The sequence below is a fragment of the Cordyceps militaris genome, assembly GCF_000225605.1.
Source record: "Cordyceps militaris CM01 unplaced genomic scaffold CCM_S00002, whole genome shotgun sequence".
In the NCBI taxonomy this organism is placed as follows: Eukaryota; Fungi; Ascomycota; class Sordariomycetes; order Hypocreales; family Cordycipitaceae; genus Cordyceps; species Cordyceps militaris.
In genome coordinates, this window is record NW_006271970.1 from 10549 (window position 1) to 22485 (window position 11937).

At 50.4% G+C, this 11937-nt stretch overlaps 6 protein-coding genes across 6 annotated transcripts in view; 2 read left to right on the forward strand and 4 right to left on the reverse strand.

Annotated features, from left to right (window-relative positions):
* The window catches only part of CCM_01932 (uncharacterized protein), a gene marked incomplete at both ends in the record, with an annotated part of 10828 nt that extends 10044 nt beyond the window's left edge, over positions 1-784 (reverse strand). The window contains 3 exons of the mRNA XM_006667086.1: positions 145-152; positions 237-569; positions 627-784. Coding sequence (XP_006667149.1) covers positions 145-152; positions 237-569; positions 627-784 — 499 coding nt within the window. The remainder of the gene's footprint in view (positions 1-144; positions 153-236; positions 570-626) is intronic.
* Positions 785-1682: 898 nt separating this feature from the next.
* Positions 1683-3437, forward strand: CCM_01933 (Protein kinase-like domain; the record flags this gene model as incomplete). The annotated part of the gene is made up of 6 exons (XM_006667087.1): positions 1683-1918; positions 1984-2302; positions 2373-2711; positions 2759-2999; positions 3070-3276; positions 3310-3437. The coding sequence occupies 6 exons, from the start codon at positions 1683-1685 to the stop codon at positions 3435-3437; spliced, it is 1470 nt and encodes a 489-aa protein (XP_006667150.1).
* Positions 3438-3690: 253 nt separating this feature from the next.
* On the reverse strand, positions 3691-5600 carry CCM_01934 (oxidoreductase domain containing protein; the record flags this gene model as incomplete). Its single annotated transcript, XM_006667088.1, has 2 exons — positions 3691-4245; positions 4608-5600. 2 exons carry the CDS (start codon positions 5598-5600, stop codon positions 3691-3693), a joined length of 1548 nt encoding a protein of 515 aa, XP_006667151.1.
* A 574-nt stretch (positions 5601-6174) lies between these two features.
* On the reverse strand, positions 6175-7437 carry CCM_01935 (uncharacterized protein; the record flags this gene model as incomplete). Its single annotated transcript, XM_006667089.1, has 1 exon — positions 6175-7437. One exon carries the CDS (start codon positions 7435-7437, stop codon positions 6175-6177), a length of 1263 nt encoding a protein of 420 aa, XP_006667152.1.
* Positions 7438-8501: 1064 nt separating this feature from the next.
* CCM_01936 (2OG-Fe(II) oxygenase family oxidoreductase, putative) lies at positions 8502-9581 on the forward strand (the record flags this gene model as incomplete). The annotated part of the gene is made up of 2 exons (XM_006667090.1): positions 8502-8828; positions 8949-9581. 2 exons carry the CDS (start codon positions 8502-8504, stop codon positions 9579-9581), a joined length of 960 nt encoding a protein of 319 aa, XP_006667153.1.
* Positions 9582-9967: 386 nt separating this feature from the next.
* Positions 9968-11492, reverse strand: CCM_01937 (5-methylthioadenosine/S-adenosylhomocysteine deaminase; the record flags this gene model as incomplete). Its single annotated transcript, XM_006667091.1, has 2 exons — positions 9968-10942; positions 11013-11492. The coding sequence occupies 2 exons, from the start codon at positions 11490-11492 to the stop codon at positions 9968-9970; spliced, it is 1455 nt and encodes a 484-aa protein (XP_006667154.1).
* Positions 11493-11937: the final 445 nt, after the last annotated feature.

The following is an 11937-nucleotide window of genomic DNA, read 5'->3' on the forward strand; positions in this document are numbered from 1 at the left end:
CTAGTAAATAACTTTAACTTAACTTAGGTTTATTTACTAGTAGATAATTTTAAGTTTATTTACTAGTAGATAACTTTAGCTTTAATACCTAAGTTTATCTACTAGTAGATAACTTTAGTTTAAAAAAAACCTATTTTTTCTAACCCTTTACCCTAACTACTAGTATAGTTTAGCCACTGTTATGCCTATGTTGCTCTGACGAATAGTGATGAGAATGCGTTTTGGGAGAATCTGACTTGGCCTTTCCCTTGCCTTTGTCTTTCTCCTTGCCTTTGTCTTTCTCCTTGCCTTTGTCTTTCTCCTTGCTTGTCTCCATCTCGGTCTTGTCGGCGGCAAGCCAAGCGCCAATATATTCAGGATCAAGCCAGTGGGCATTATCTTCGCCGACATCTTCCGGAGCTACGGGCGTTGCGCCATCCCACGCTGGAAACCCGGACTTAGATGGGACTACTGTCCCGTTCGGATACACGTGGAGAGAAACACCAGAGCCTTTGAAGTCTTCTTTTCGACGGAAGACTACTGACGCGTGCCACGGGTCATTTTTCTTCGCCGTCTCGTGAGGCGATCCGCTTGGTGCCGTGTATTAGTGGAGTTGGATAAAAGACTGGGTACGCACGATAACTTACTGGAATTTCACATAAGGTGTTCGTTCAAGCTGCTGAGCAACTTGTGGATGTTTTTGCTCGAGGTAGTCCACATACTCATCTATTTCTCGTTCTGCCCATGGAATTCTGAGTTTTCCCTTTAACTTGATGTTTTTCATCTTAGCTAGGGTTGATTTCATTGTTTAAGCGTGGGGCCGTGCCAAGTAGAGTATAAGTGCTTAGATAGTTAATAATGTGCGCGTCTGTGGAAAGTGCTGAATGATGATATCGAACGTGAAATAGGATGTTCTGGACCTTTATATTTACCTAATACTATCTACTCGCCTTCTGCAAATTCAGAGCGGCAGTGCATATCGCAGATCAAGCAATCACATGCGTGTTCAAGCACTATGCATATACGTAACTCGCGCAAACTCGAACGGTGTCATCAGCACAATTACTTCATCACGCAAAGAGGGGTTCGATAGCCTGCTATAACACACACGTTCAGCACTTTGGGCATTACTCTTAATAGATTGCCTCCCCAGTTACATGCACAAATTCCGCCGATTGCTGTGCCTGTCATCTTCTCTTGATTTTACCCTGGTCGGTATACTGCGCACTGCACCTATGCACAAAATGGGGTTTTAGGTACTTATGCGCGATCGGAACAGCGAATGACTTGGGCTCGTGGGACAGAGAATGATTGATCCTGTTTGGCAAGGTAAGCAGACTTCCGTCGTTTATCTCCATCTAAAAGGGAAATGGCTTGGTCCTTATCTGCAAGATTAGAGCCTGCAGGAGGCTCCGTAGGTTCTGTCGGTCCACTATGCTCATTTCGTCAAAAGTTTGGACGGCGTACAAGACTCGGACAAATTAGGCAAAGCTCTGTCGGCGTGGTGACCTATGCACGACCCCACAAATCTCGGCCATAAGTTTACCCTGTTTTGAACTACGTCCATTCCTTGATTGCTTATGTCATTAATGCCAATGCTTGAAAGACGCAAGGGGCACTCAACTTTAGCATCTTCACATACACATATCACGTATCTTCACATCTCACGACGACGAAGTAAGCACTTTATTACTGAAAGCAGCATGATTAAGCGCGGGCGTGTATCAGCCCTTTTGCGGCGGGTGCAAATCTTTCAAAATCACACTTCTAGCCGTGGGATTATTCCTGGTCCGATCGAGGAAGAATTGTTGCCTGGCAATCGGCTGCACCTTTTCCACCAGACACAGCCAGGCCAAGTTCTAGATGGACGGTTTAAGATTATTGTGAAGCTTGGCTACGGCGCGAGCTCTACTGTTTGGCTGGCAGAAAACCTACAATTGTAAGCTGCTCCCTAGATGCATCCCTTTTTCCTTCCGGCTCTAATATACTAACTCCCGCACCTAGTACGAAGAGCCTGGATATTCCTCGCTATGTCAGTATCAAAATTGCCGCCCTGGATATTGATAAAGTCTGGGAGACGAGAATTTCCAAAATGATAGCCATGGCCGATCCATCACATGACGGTCTATCATTTCTTCGCATACCCATAGACGAGTTTCGTCTCGAGACCCCGAGTGGAGTGCACGGATGTCTAGTTTACACGCCTATGCGAACAACACTTTTCCAACTACAGCGTACATTAAAGCGACAAAGATTAGCGCCACCTTTATTCAAGTTCTTTCTATACTGTCTTCTTGAGGCAGTAGACTATTTACATACCAAGGTTAAACTAATTCATACCGGTAAGCCTAGATTAGCCATGCGGATGTTTGCCTGATTATTGCTAAACAAAGGTATTGCCGGAAACAGACATCAAAGATGACAATATTATGGTGACTATAGAGAGCGACACGGTTCTACCTAGCTTTATCAAGTCTCTAATCAACAGCGGGCCACTTCCACATAGCCAAAACGACCAAGGCCGTTCTACTTATCTCTCTTATGGCGACTTTGGTCCTCTAAAGGGACATAAATTATTACCGCAACTAGCAGATTTCAACCTCGCATGTCCTGGCTTAATAAATGGTCATGGCCATTTATTGCCTATCCAGTCTCATCGATTCCGTGCGCCAGAAGTCCTTTTAGGTTGTCCGTGGTCTTATAGCGCTGACATTTGGAATATTGGACTACTTGTAAGTAAATCACGGTGCTAGTTCAAGGATGAATGCTGACGAGCCAGATGTGGAACCTGCTAGAAGATGTGAGCTTGTTTGGCCGTCCTGCCGGCAATGATGGCGAGTACGATGCCCACGTCCATCTCGCTCAGATGGTTTCTCTCATGGGAGACCCTCCTGAGGAGCTCATCGCTAGGGAGCAATTGTTCCGTACCCATCGGCTCGAGAAGCCCATTGAAAATCAGCGTGGCCAGGAGTGCAATACTATGAACGAGTACTGGGGTGGCCCATTCTTTAACTCTGAGGGTACGCACATCTCTCATCTTTAGAAACGACAGCAGACTAGGCCTTACATACTAACCTGGCGTGATACCAGGTCGAATTTTCCGCGAGGACCTTATTAATCGGAACAATGCGCTTGCCGATACCGTGACAGAGCTGATGGGTGACGAAAAGATCCAATTCCTTGATCTTGCATCGAGCATGCTACAGTGGATGCCCGAGAAGAGGAAGACAGGGGGCGAGCTGTTGCAACATCCGTTTTTCGCACAAATACGCGAGAGACGAGCCCGGTGGGAAGCGAGTGATTAAGAATGACGATACATTTCGTACATAGCTATACCTAGCGCGGAACCACATGACCTGGACCTGGCCTCCGGCAGGACTCCTGGTCATATGATTGATTCCCTTAACCCAGTCTTCTACCAAAAGCGATCAAAGAAAACCTCTATCATCGCATCATAAATTGCTATAGCAACCTAAATCAGAATTCATGCTGCTGCTTCTCCCCTTCCCATTAACAGAACGTACGAAGTTCACAACAAATAGGCACCAATTAAACCAGGCCGCTCACCCTGGGTGGGTGGCTGAGATTAGCTGTGATTAGTACCACCTAATTATCCACGATGTCTTTCTTATGCTCCTCAAATGCCCGGTAGCGTCAGCCGAGTGCTTTGTATGGCATATTTCTAGCTATTCATCCCTTGCCCCCGGGCTCTTAGAGGCGCTGCGTCTGGGGTGAGCAGATAGACAGCTCCGGATTATAGGTCCACCAGCGGGTGGCGGACAAGTAGATGGCAGCCCTAAGAGCTGGGGGAAGGTTTTGACAGGACTGGCTATATATAAGGATAAAGCTGTCCCTGGACACGATCGGGTAGCAAGGATGGACGTGGCGCCAAAACAGCTCGACCAGGCTGGGTCTGTGAGGATGAACACACCCCTCGACGGAATCCACGAGCGAGTGCGTCGGATTCGACTCGACAACCTTTTCGTCGGCGGCCAAGTGAAACTTCACGGAATACTCCTGGTCTTCGTCGTGCTCGAGGACACGGCGGATGGCGTGCGTCTCGAGGCTGAACTCGTAGGAGCGAAGGTCGTAAGGCCGGTGGCGCATCAGGATGAGCTCCATGTCACAGCCCAGGCCGTACAGCTCGGCGAAGCGCGACAGCGAGCAGCCCAGCGTCCGGTCCAGCGGGACCTGCTCCACGAGCTCCGGCACAAATGACCGACGGCGGCGCGTGGTGGTGCCGTCCGCTTGCGCCCGCAGCCCAGGCTAAGGCTCCGGCTCGAGCTGGGACACTGGCGATGGTGGTCGTGCCCGATGCCGACGCCGATTCCTATTCCACACGACTCATATACCAGATTAACTGTGTTGGAACTGCGACTATGCACCACATAGAAATGCGCACCACCACTGAACGACGGCAGGATATGCCGCCGATTAATGCCGTTGGTGTTGTTGTTGGTAGTGAAAGTAGCTCGGCCCCTCATGGATTAATTAAACTTTAATAATAAATAGAATAATAGATAGGTATAAACTAGATAAAGCTTTCCGAGTTTTTCCCGATTAGAAGGCTATGAACAGCTAGGAGCGTGTAAATCGCCTATATAATGGCTACCGGGTAATTAAGCTACAGCAACCGCCAATTTTTCTTTTGCTCGCAAAATGGCCTTGAAGTTCTTTTCCATCGCCTTACGTGTAAACTCGGCGCCCGTCACCAGCGGATATTTCCTGCCTGGACCCTGAATCTCCGCCGACTTGCGCGGCTGATTGAAGAAGGCAATGCTGTACCTCTCTCCATAGAAGTCACCAGGCTCACAGGGAGCCTTGACGCGGTGAAGCGTAGACTTGAAGCGGTCGTCAGACCAGGACATGAGCAGGTCGCCAATGTTGCAGATGATGGCGTTGGATTCGGCAGCGGGCTCGACGCGTGTCCAGACGTCGCCGTGCCCAAAGGTCGAGGCTGCCTCGCGGCCCGGGCAAATCTCCAGCCCCGACTGGCCAGCCTTCTGGAACAGGAGTGTGATAAAGTCCCAATCCGTGTGGGCCCCCGCCCGGTGGTATATCTGCCCGTCGTTGCTTGCCTCCGGCGCAGCAAAGTAGTGCAGTAGGCGCGCGACAGTCTGCGAGTCTTCCTTGGTAATGTCATGCGCGGCGACGAAAAAGTCGTCGGGGAAGCCTAGACCGCGCGCGAAGCAGACCATGAGCTTCTCTGACACGGCCTGGGCCTGGTGCATGAAGGTCATGACGGTGGACCGGAAGCCTGGGACGATCGTCTCAGGCAGCCAGCGCGTCTCCATGCCACTGTTGAACTGCAGCTGGTACGACTCTTTGCGGTCGCAGGCGCCCGTCGAAGGCCGAATCTGGGCATTCTTCTCCCAGCCGATATTCTCGATGGGTGAAAAGGGCACAAGCGATTTAACGTCATCGGGGAGGGAGAAGAAGCTTGAAGAAAACTCAAATACCTTGTCCACATCGGTGCGTGCGATGCCGTGGTCGACTATGCTGAAGAATCCAACATTTTCGGCGGCATCGACGAGCTGTGCAGTAATTTCCTCGATACGCTGATCAAAGTTGGCCAGAGAAATGCTTGGGATGACACGGTCGGAGTACTTTGTGGTAGACATTTTGCTTGATGCGATTTCGTCTTGTAGTATTGGAGAGGGGGCCAGAGTGCGGTGTTGTGCCTGCTTTTTCGACCCAGTGGCCAACTTGTTCGTTGCGTCGCGCTGCCTTTTAAAGTACTTTCCGATCAAAGTAGCAGTTTAGCTTCTGCTTCCCGTTGAACGAGGCGATTTTTAATAGTTGGGCAACGAATGTGGTGGCAATCAGTGCGCCCGACTATCTGCATCCGAGAAAACCGATCTGTCGTACGACTTGGGCACCACCCGACCTGGACAGTGTAGCGCACAAGCCATTTCCATACAACCTGTCGTAATGCTGTTTAATTTTACATTTCAAAGATGCATTAAACTGCATTATGTGGCCTATCTTATTGGCGGTCCCGTTGATTGTGCTTACTGTTGGGTGACTACGGGCGACTGCTTTAAATCCGACTATCTATCTAATAGTCGGCCGCTCTGGAAGCACGATCAACGACGGGGATTGCTCGAAAAATTTACTATCGTAAGGCTTAAGTATATGGTATTATAAGGTATCATATCGTCGCTTTGCACCTTTATCTATATAAATATAATACACCTAGCTCTGATATCTAATCCGAAACAGTTCTTCAAATAGGAACTTGTTACTCATGCCAGCTGGTGGGGGAAACACATCAACGTCAGCTTCATTAACACCGTCCTTGCTCCGCATATGTTCAGACCCGGCCATCTGTAGCATCTCTGAGAGCTCAGCCTCAATAGTCAATCTTTTACCTGTCTCTATCTTATCCATGATGAATTCCAACACTCGGGCCCCTCGGGCGGCGATGCTGCCCCAGCTGTACCGGTGCAGCCGACTGATGCATTCTCTCACGAGATCTGCGTGGTTCTGGAACAGGCTGTCGGCTGGCGAACGGTGGAGCATATCCAGACAAAGGACAGCGCCGGCTGAAGCGCAATAAGCCTCATCAACCCAGATAGTCGGGCCGTCCATGTCTCTGGTCTGTGCTTCCTTCAGGATTGTTCTCGCCGCTGCTAGGCAAGTAGACCGTGTGGCGGAGAACGTAGCAACCTCGAAACTCTTGCGCAAAAAGTGCCGATGAATCATGATCATCTTGTGCGCGAAGCAGACGGTCAGACTGCGGCGTGCCCAGGTGATCCAGTCCGGCCAGGTAGAATCAACGGGCTTCCCGACATCAAAGTACCTGGGCATGGCCTTGGATGCAAGAGCCCGCAGCCTGTGGTCATAGTCGATGGTGTGCTCATACTTAGTTAGCAGGGTGGATGATCTGAGCACAGCCTCGTGGTGCTTGGCCATGAGCTTGGCAATTTGAAACAAATAGTTGGTATAGCTGACATAAGTAGGACACCCCTCGTCTATGAGCTCCATGGTCAGGAAATTTCTGTTAGCCGGCTTGCAGGACGTGAACTGCAGCGGATCAATCAAGTGGCTCTCTGCAAAGGGAAGCAGAAGCCAGTCCTGGACGCATAGTTGAAACCACAAGCGTCTCCCAGTGTCTCGCTGAAGTAGTGTATGCCTGTCCGCGTCGGTCGATGTCGATTTCGCGGTGTCGAGGCTGGAATTGTGCTCGAGCTGATCCAGCCCGAGGCGCCGAGCAATTTGGGTAGCAGCTCCGCGGAGCACGGAGAGTTCTGCAGACTGATCAAGGATATGTGCTGACAAGGCCAGGGTAGCTATGGCTTGTACAGAGTAAATGCTCTGTTTGGCTGAATAATTGGCCTTGTTCAGGCTGTTGACGCACGCCTTGAACCAAACCAAGGCAAGCTCGGACACTTCGACGCAATGAAATCCCCATTCCTCTACCTGAGCACTCGGGGCGCAAACCAGACTCCCAACCATGATGGAAAGAAGCAGTGCTATCCATTGGAGGTCAAGTCGTGCTATTTCAAGAGTTTCATTATCCGTTTCGTCAAGTATAGCACTCCGAAGCACGGATTGGAAGGTTGGGCCATGATAAGAGCCATGGTACCACAGAAGATATAGCTCATGGTAATCAATAAGGCACTGGATTTGATGCCTCGAAGGCAACAAGGTTTCGAGATACTCTTCGTACGATACTGCATCGGGGCTCGGATTCATCAAGTCTCCACCCCCCCAACCCGGCGACTTCCGTTGTTGTTGGGAAGTTGGGGAAGTGAAGACATACTGCAGCCGGGGGTGAGAACGCCAGTATGCCGATGAGGCTCCAAACTGGGGAGAGCCTGTTATGGACTCATCCTCGCCGTTGCTGGGGGACAGATCCGTCTGGGCCCGATGGGTGGCTTCACCACCACGCTTGTCCCATAACACGGTGCACTTTTCGGCAACGCCCCTCTTTACACACCGTCCGCACGGTATTTGGCGATCACATTTTTGCCGCCGCAAAGAACACTCTGTACATGTCTCTCGTTTCCTGCGCGTAACACGGCGGGGACGGCTGGCCATGGCTGAGCTGCGACTCGTATAACGTGCATGGGTGTTGCATCCGCGAGCAAATGTAGTGCGGCATGGATCATGGTCAGGCGGGATGGTGTAATGGCGCGAGTGTCTCGACTGTACGATATGACAAGAAGTTCGGGAAAACTGGCAGCTGGGTGCCTGAGCAACCATCTTATAATAGGGCAGATAAGATGACGACGATTACCAGTAAGCCACAATGTACAGTGGGTACTTTTCGTACGATAACCAGCGCCTACATATCCGAAATCTAACTGGCTCACGATAAAAATATGTATGTAGATTAGAGCTGGCTCCAGAGTCTGCCACAAGCCAGACCCACCTGCATTCTGCTATCGAAAGGCAAGTAAAAAAGGAGTGCTCGATACGCAGATTTTCAAGGGCTTATATAAATTAATCGCGAAGTATATAGAGCATTTCAGAGAAAGTATCCTATCAACCTCAAGTTTTAAGCGGTCTTCTTTCTCATGGCTACCCTACCCGAGACTGGCAAAACGCCAGCGTTCAACATTCCACTAGTTGACTTGAGCGCTTTCCTACAAGGCAAGGTAGAATCAGAGGCAATTCAAGACTTGGTCAAACAGATCCGGTTGGCCTGTTCGACGAGCGGCTTTTTCCAGATTGTCGGCCATGGCGTATCGCTGGCAATGCAAGACTCCGCGCTCCGTGCGTCCAAGGCACTCTTCTCTCTGCCACAAGAAGAAAAGTTGAAGTTGAAGGAAGGACCAGGAGTCGGTTATGAGACATTTGGAGCCCAGATCCTCGAGGCTGGTAGAAAACCAGATTTGAAGGAGGTTAGTTCATTTCATTGCTTGTGTTACAAATATCTGCCTTGATCTTGTAATCCACGTTGCAAACAACATCTCCCCGAAAAAAGGATGGTCTGGGGTAAATCACTAAAATTTCACTGTTAGGGTTATTTTATCAACCGTGAGATCGCAGGGCTGCAGCCACCCTACCAACCCTTTTGCAGACCGAATATCTGGCCCGAGGCGAGTCTGCTACCCGAGACAGAGTTCAAGCTTCCGCTGCTTGCGTACCACACAGCGATGCAAGAACTCGCGGTCTGTCTCATGGATCTTTTGGCGAGCAGTCTCAAAATCAGGGACAACAACATGATGGCGAATTTTTGCCGCGAGCCCATCGCCTCTCTTAGGCTGCTGCATTACCCTCCCCATCCAGACGTCGAGGACGATGCGCTGGTGGGTGCCGGCGCCCACACTGACTTTGGCGGCATCACGATTCTTCTAACAGACGGCAATTCTGGGTTGCAAGTTCTGGATCAGGCCACGAAGGAGTGGATTAATGTGCCAGCACGGAGCGATGCCTTTGTGGTAAACATGGGAGATTTGTTGGAGACTTGGACGAGTGGATATTACAAGTCCAACATACATAGGGTTATTAACAAAAGTGGCAAGGAAAGATATTCTGTTCCATTCTTCTTTGATGGAAATCCGGATTTTGTCGTTGAACCGCTTGACGGCTCCGCGACAGAGCGATATACAGTCCAAGAGCATCTCTTGAAGCGATACGAGCAAAGCTTTTAGCGCATATACCTGCAGCCCCGTCATTTCCTAGTCAAAATCGATCAATAGTTTCTCACAGTCTTGTACCGTGTCATACTTCGGAAACATTGGCGCATACTCAGAATTTCGGGGAGACTTTGATTTTGAACCGTATATGTTATCGATGAGCAGGATAAACGTTTGCACTGGCTACAGACAAGGCTTAAGCAACAACGACATGTAGTCCAAAATCATGGCCGCCGACCGCGAAACCGGACTTAGGCGTCCCTCGCAAGTGTACGCCTTTGCCTGCTCAATATTACCCCTGTTTTGCAAGCACGAGGCGAGATTAATAGCTAGAAAAATGTCTCTGAAATATTATACTCTAGGTATATACGAGCTAGTGTCTGAGTCTGACCTGTGGGCACTTATTTATAGTTTCTTAGCGACGCAGTGTGGCAGCTCGATCTCTTACGTATGCGCTGAATGGCGGCATTGGCGTCGAGGATAATGCTTTGCTCGCTTACACCCACCAGGGCGCGATTTTCAACCAAGATCTGGCCATCAACAACCACGGATGCCACATTTGCGCCCGTACACGAGTATACAACCGCCGTGACGGGATCAAAGCCACCATCCAAGATTTGCTCAGAGTCAAAGGGCGCGCAGCCCAGTGTTGTCACATCGAGAATGACAAAATCTGCCTTTTTACCCACCTCCAGGCTACCAATTTCCTTGTCCAAGCCCAGCGCCTCTGCACCTCGAATAGTGGCCATGGCTAATAGGTCCTCGGCTGGCAGGATGCCTGCCTGATTATGGACACCGCTGTGAAGGAGACCGGCGAGACGCATCTCGCGGAACATGTCGTAGGTATTGTTGCAAGGGGCGCCGTCGGTTCCCAGCGCCACGTGTACCCCAGCCTCCAGCATCTGCGGAACGGCAGCGATCCCGGACCCAAGCTTGCAGTTGCTGGCAGGGTTGTGAGAGACTGTGGCGCCGGTCTCGCGAAGCAGCGCAAGGTCGGTCTCTAGATCGAGATTGACCATGTGTGCCAGGACGGCTTTCCTCCCGGGTCCGATCAACTTGGTCCTCTTGCAGAACTCGACAGGACTACAGCCGTAGGCTTCGTGGTAGATTATCCGATCTTTGGGTGCTTCCGCGCAGTGCATCGTTATTCCGAGGCTATTTCTCTCGCATATATCCCCGATAGCATGGTAGGCAGCCTCTGCGGATCCGCGAGGAGTGCCTAGGGCAACCCAGGTTCGAAGCCGCCCGCCGCAGGATTCATGGTGTTTTGCATGAGCAGCGAGCATCGCGTTCATGGACATTTGCTGAGCATCAATATCCCTCGGGTCGGGCAGTCCATCTTTTAAATTGGGGTCGGTCGCCTTTACCAATTTTCCCTACGATCCCGACCACAATTAGCCAGAAGAACCCTTAGAGCAAAAATGTTCAGTGGGTTGGAAGACTCACAAGACAAGCTCTAATGCCCATCTCTTCAACCGCCCTGGCCACATTTTCGAAACCGGTGCGATGGGTCAACATGGCCTCAAGGAAACACGTGGTGCCGCTCTTCAACATTTCCGCAATGGTAAGTTTCGCCGCCACGTAGCCATCTTTGCCGCTGAACTGGGCCTCGAGCGGCCATACCGCGTCGCAGAGCCACGAGTGCAGCGGCATATCTTCAGCGAGCCCGCGCAGAAGGGACTGCGCTGCATGCGCGTGCGTGTTAACCAGGCCGGGCGTGATGATTCGTCCGGAGCAATCCACCAAACGCGCGTTGCTAGGTAAAGCATTGCCGTCGCCAACAAGCTGGGAAGTTTTTCCGATGGCTATTATACGATCGCGTTTTGTTACAATCGTGGCATCCAACCATATGGTCCGCTGACAGTCTTGAGTGATGATGGTGGCATGGGTGAAAACAATCATCTCCGAATGAGTGGTGCCTGTCATTTTCGCTGAATAAGTACGCATACAAAGACTAAGAAATAGGACCACGTAAATATATTAAGGAAACTGCCTCTCCAGCTGAAGACCATTTCCTTCGTGTCGATTTCACTTTTTTGTTCACGTGAGTCTGAGCGCAGTAATATGGCTGGCCTCTCAGCCGATCTATCCATCGTACGAGAAACCTCTACGCCACTATCGTATCGTACACACGACAATCAGAGATTAGCATGCTACAATCGGCGCACCTTTGTCTTGCCAAGTTCTCTGTGAGCGGTATTCTTCGGCAACTTCAATGCATCTCTAAGTCATCGCAAGCCATCACAAGCCATCAATTTAGATAACAGCCTTTTGCTTGACTCCTCCTGATTGTCGAGATAGTCCTTGTGAGCGGTGGCGGCCGCCTCTTGGCAAAACATCCAGATCGCACTGTTCCAAGGGCTATAAGAAC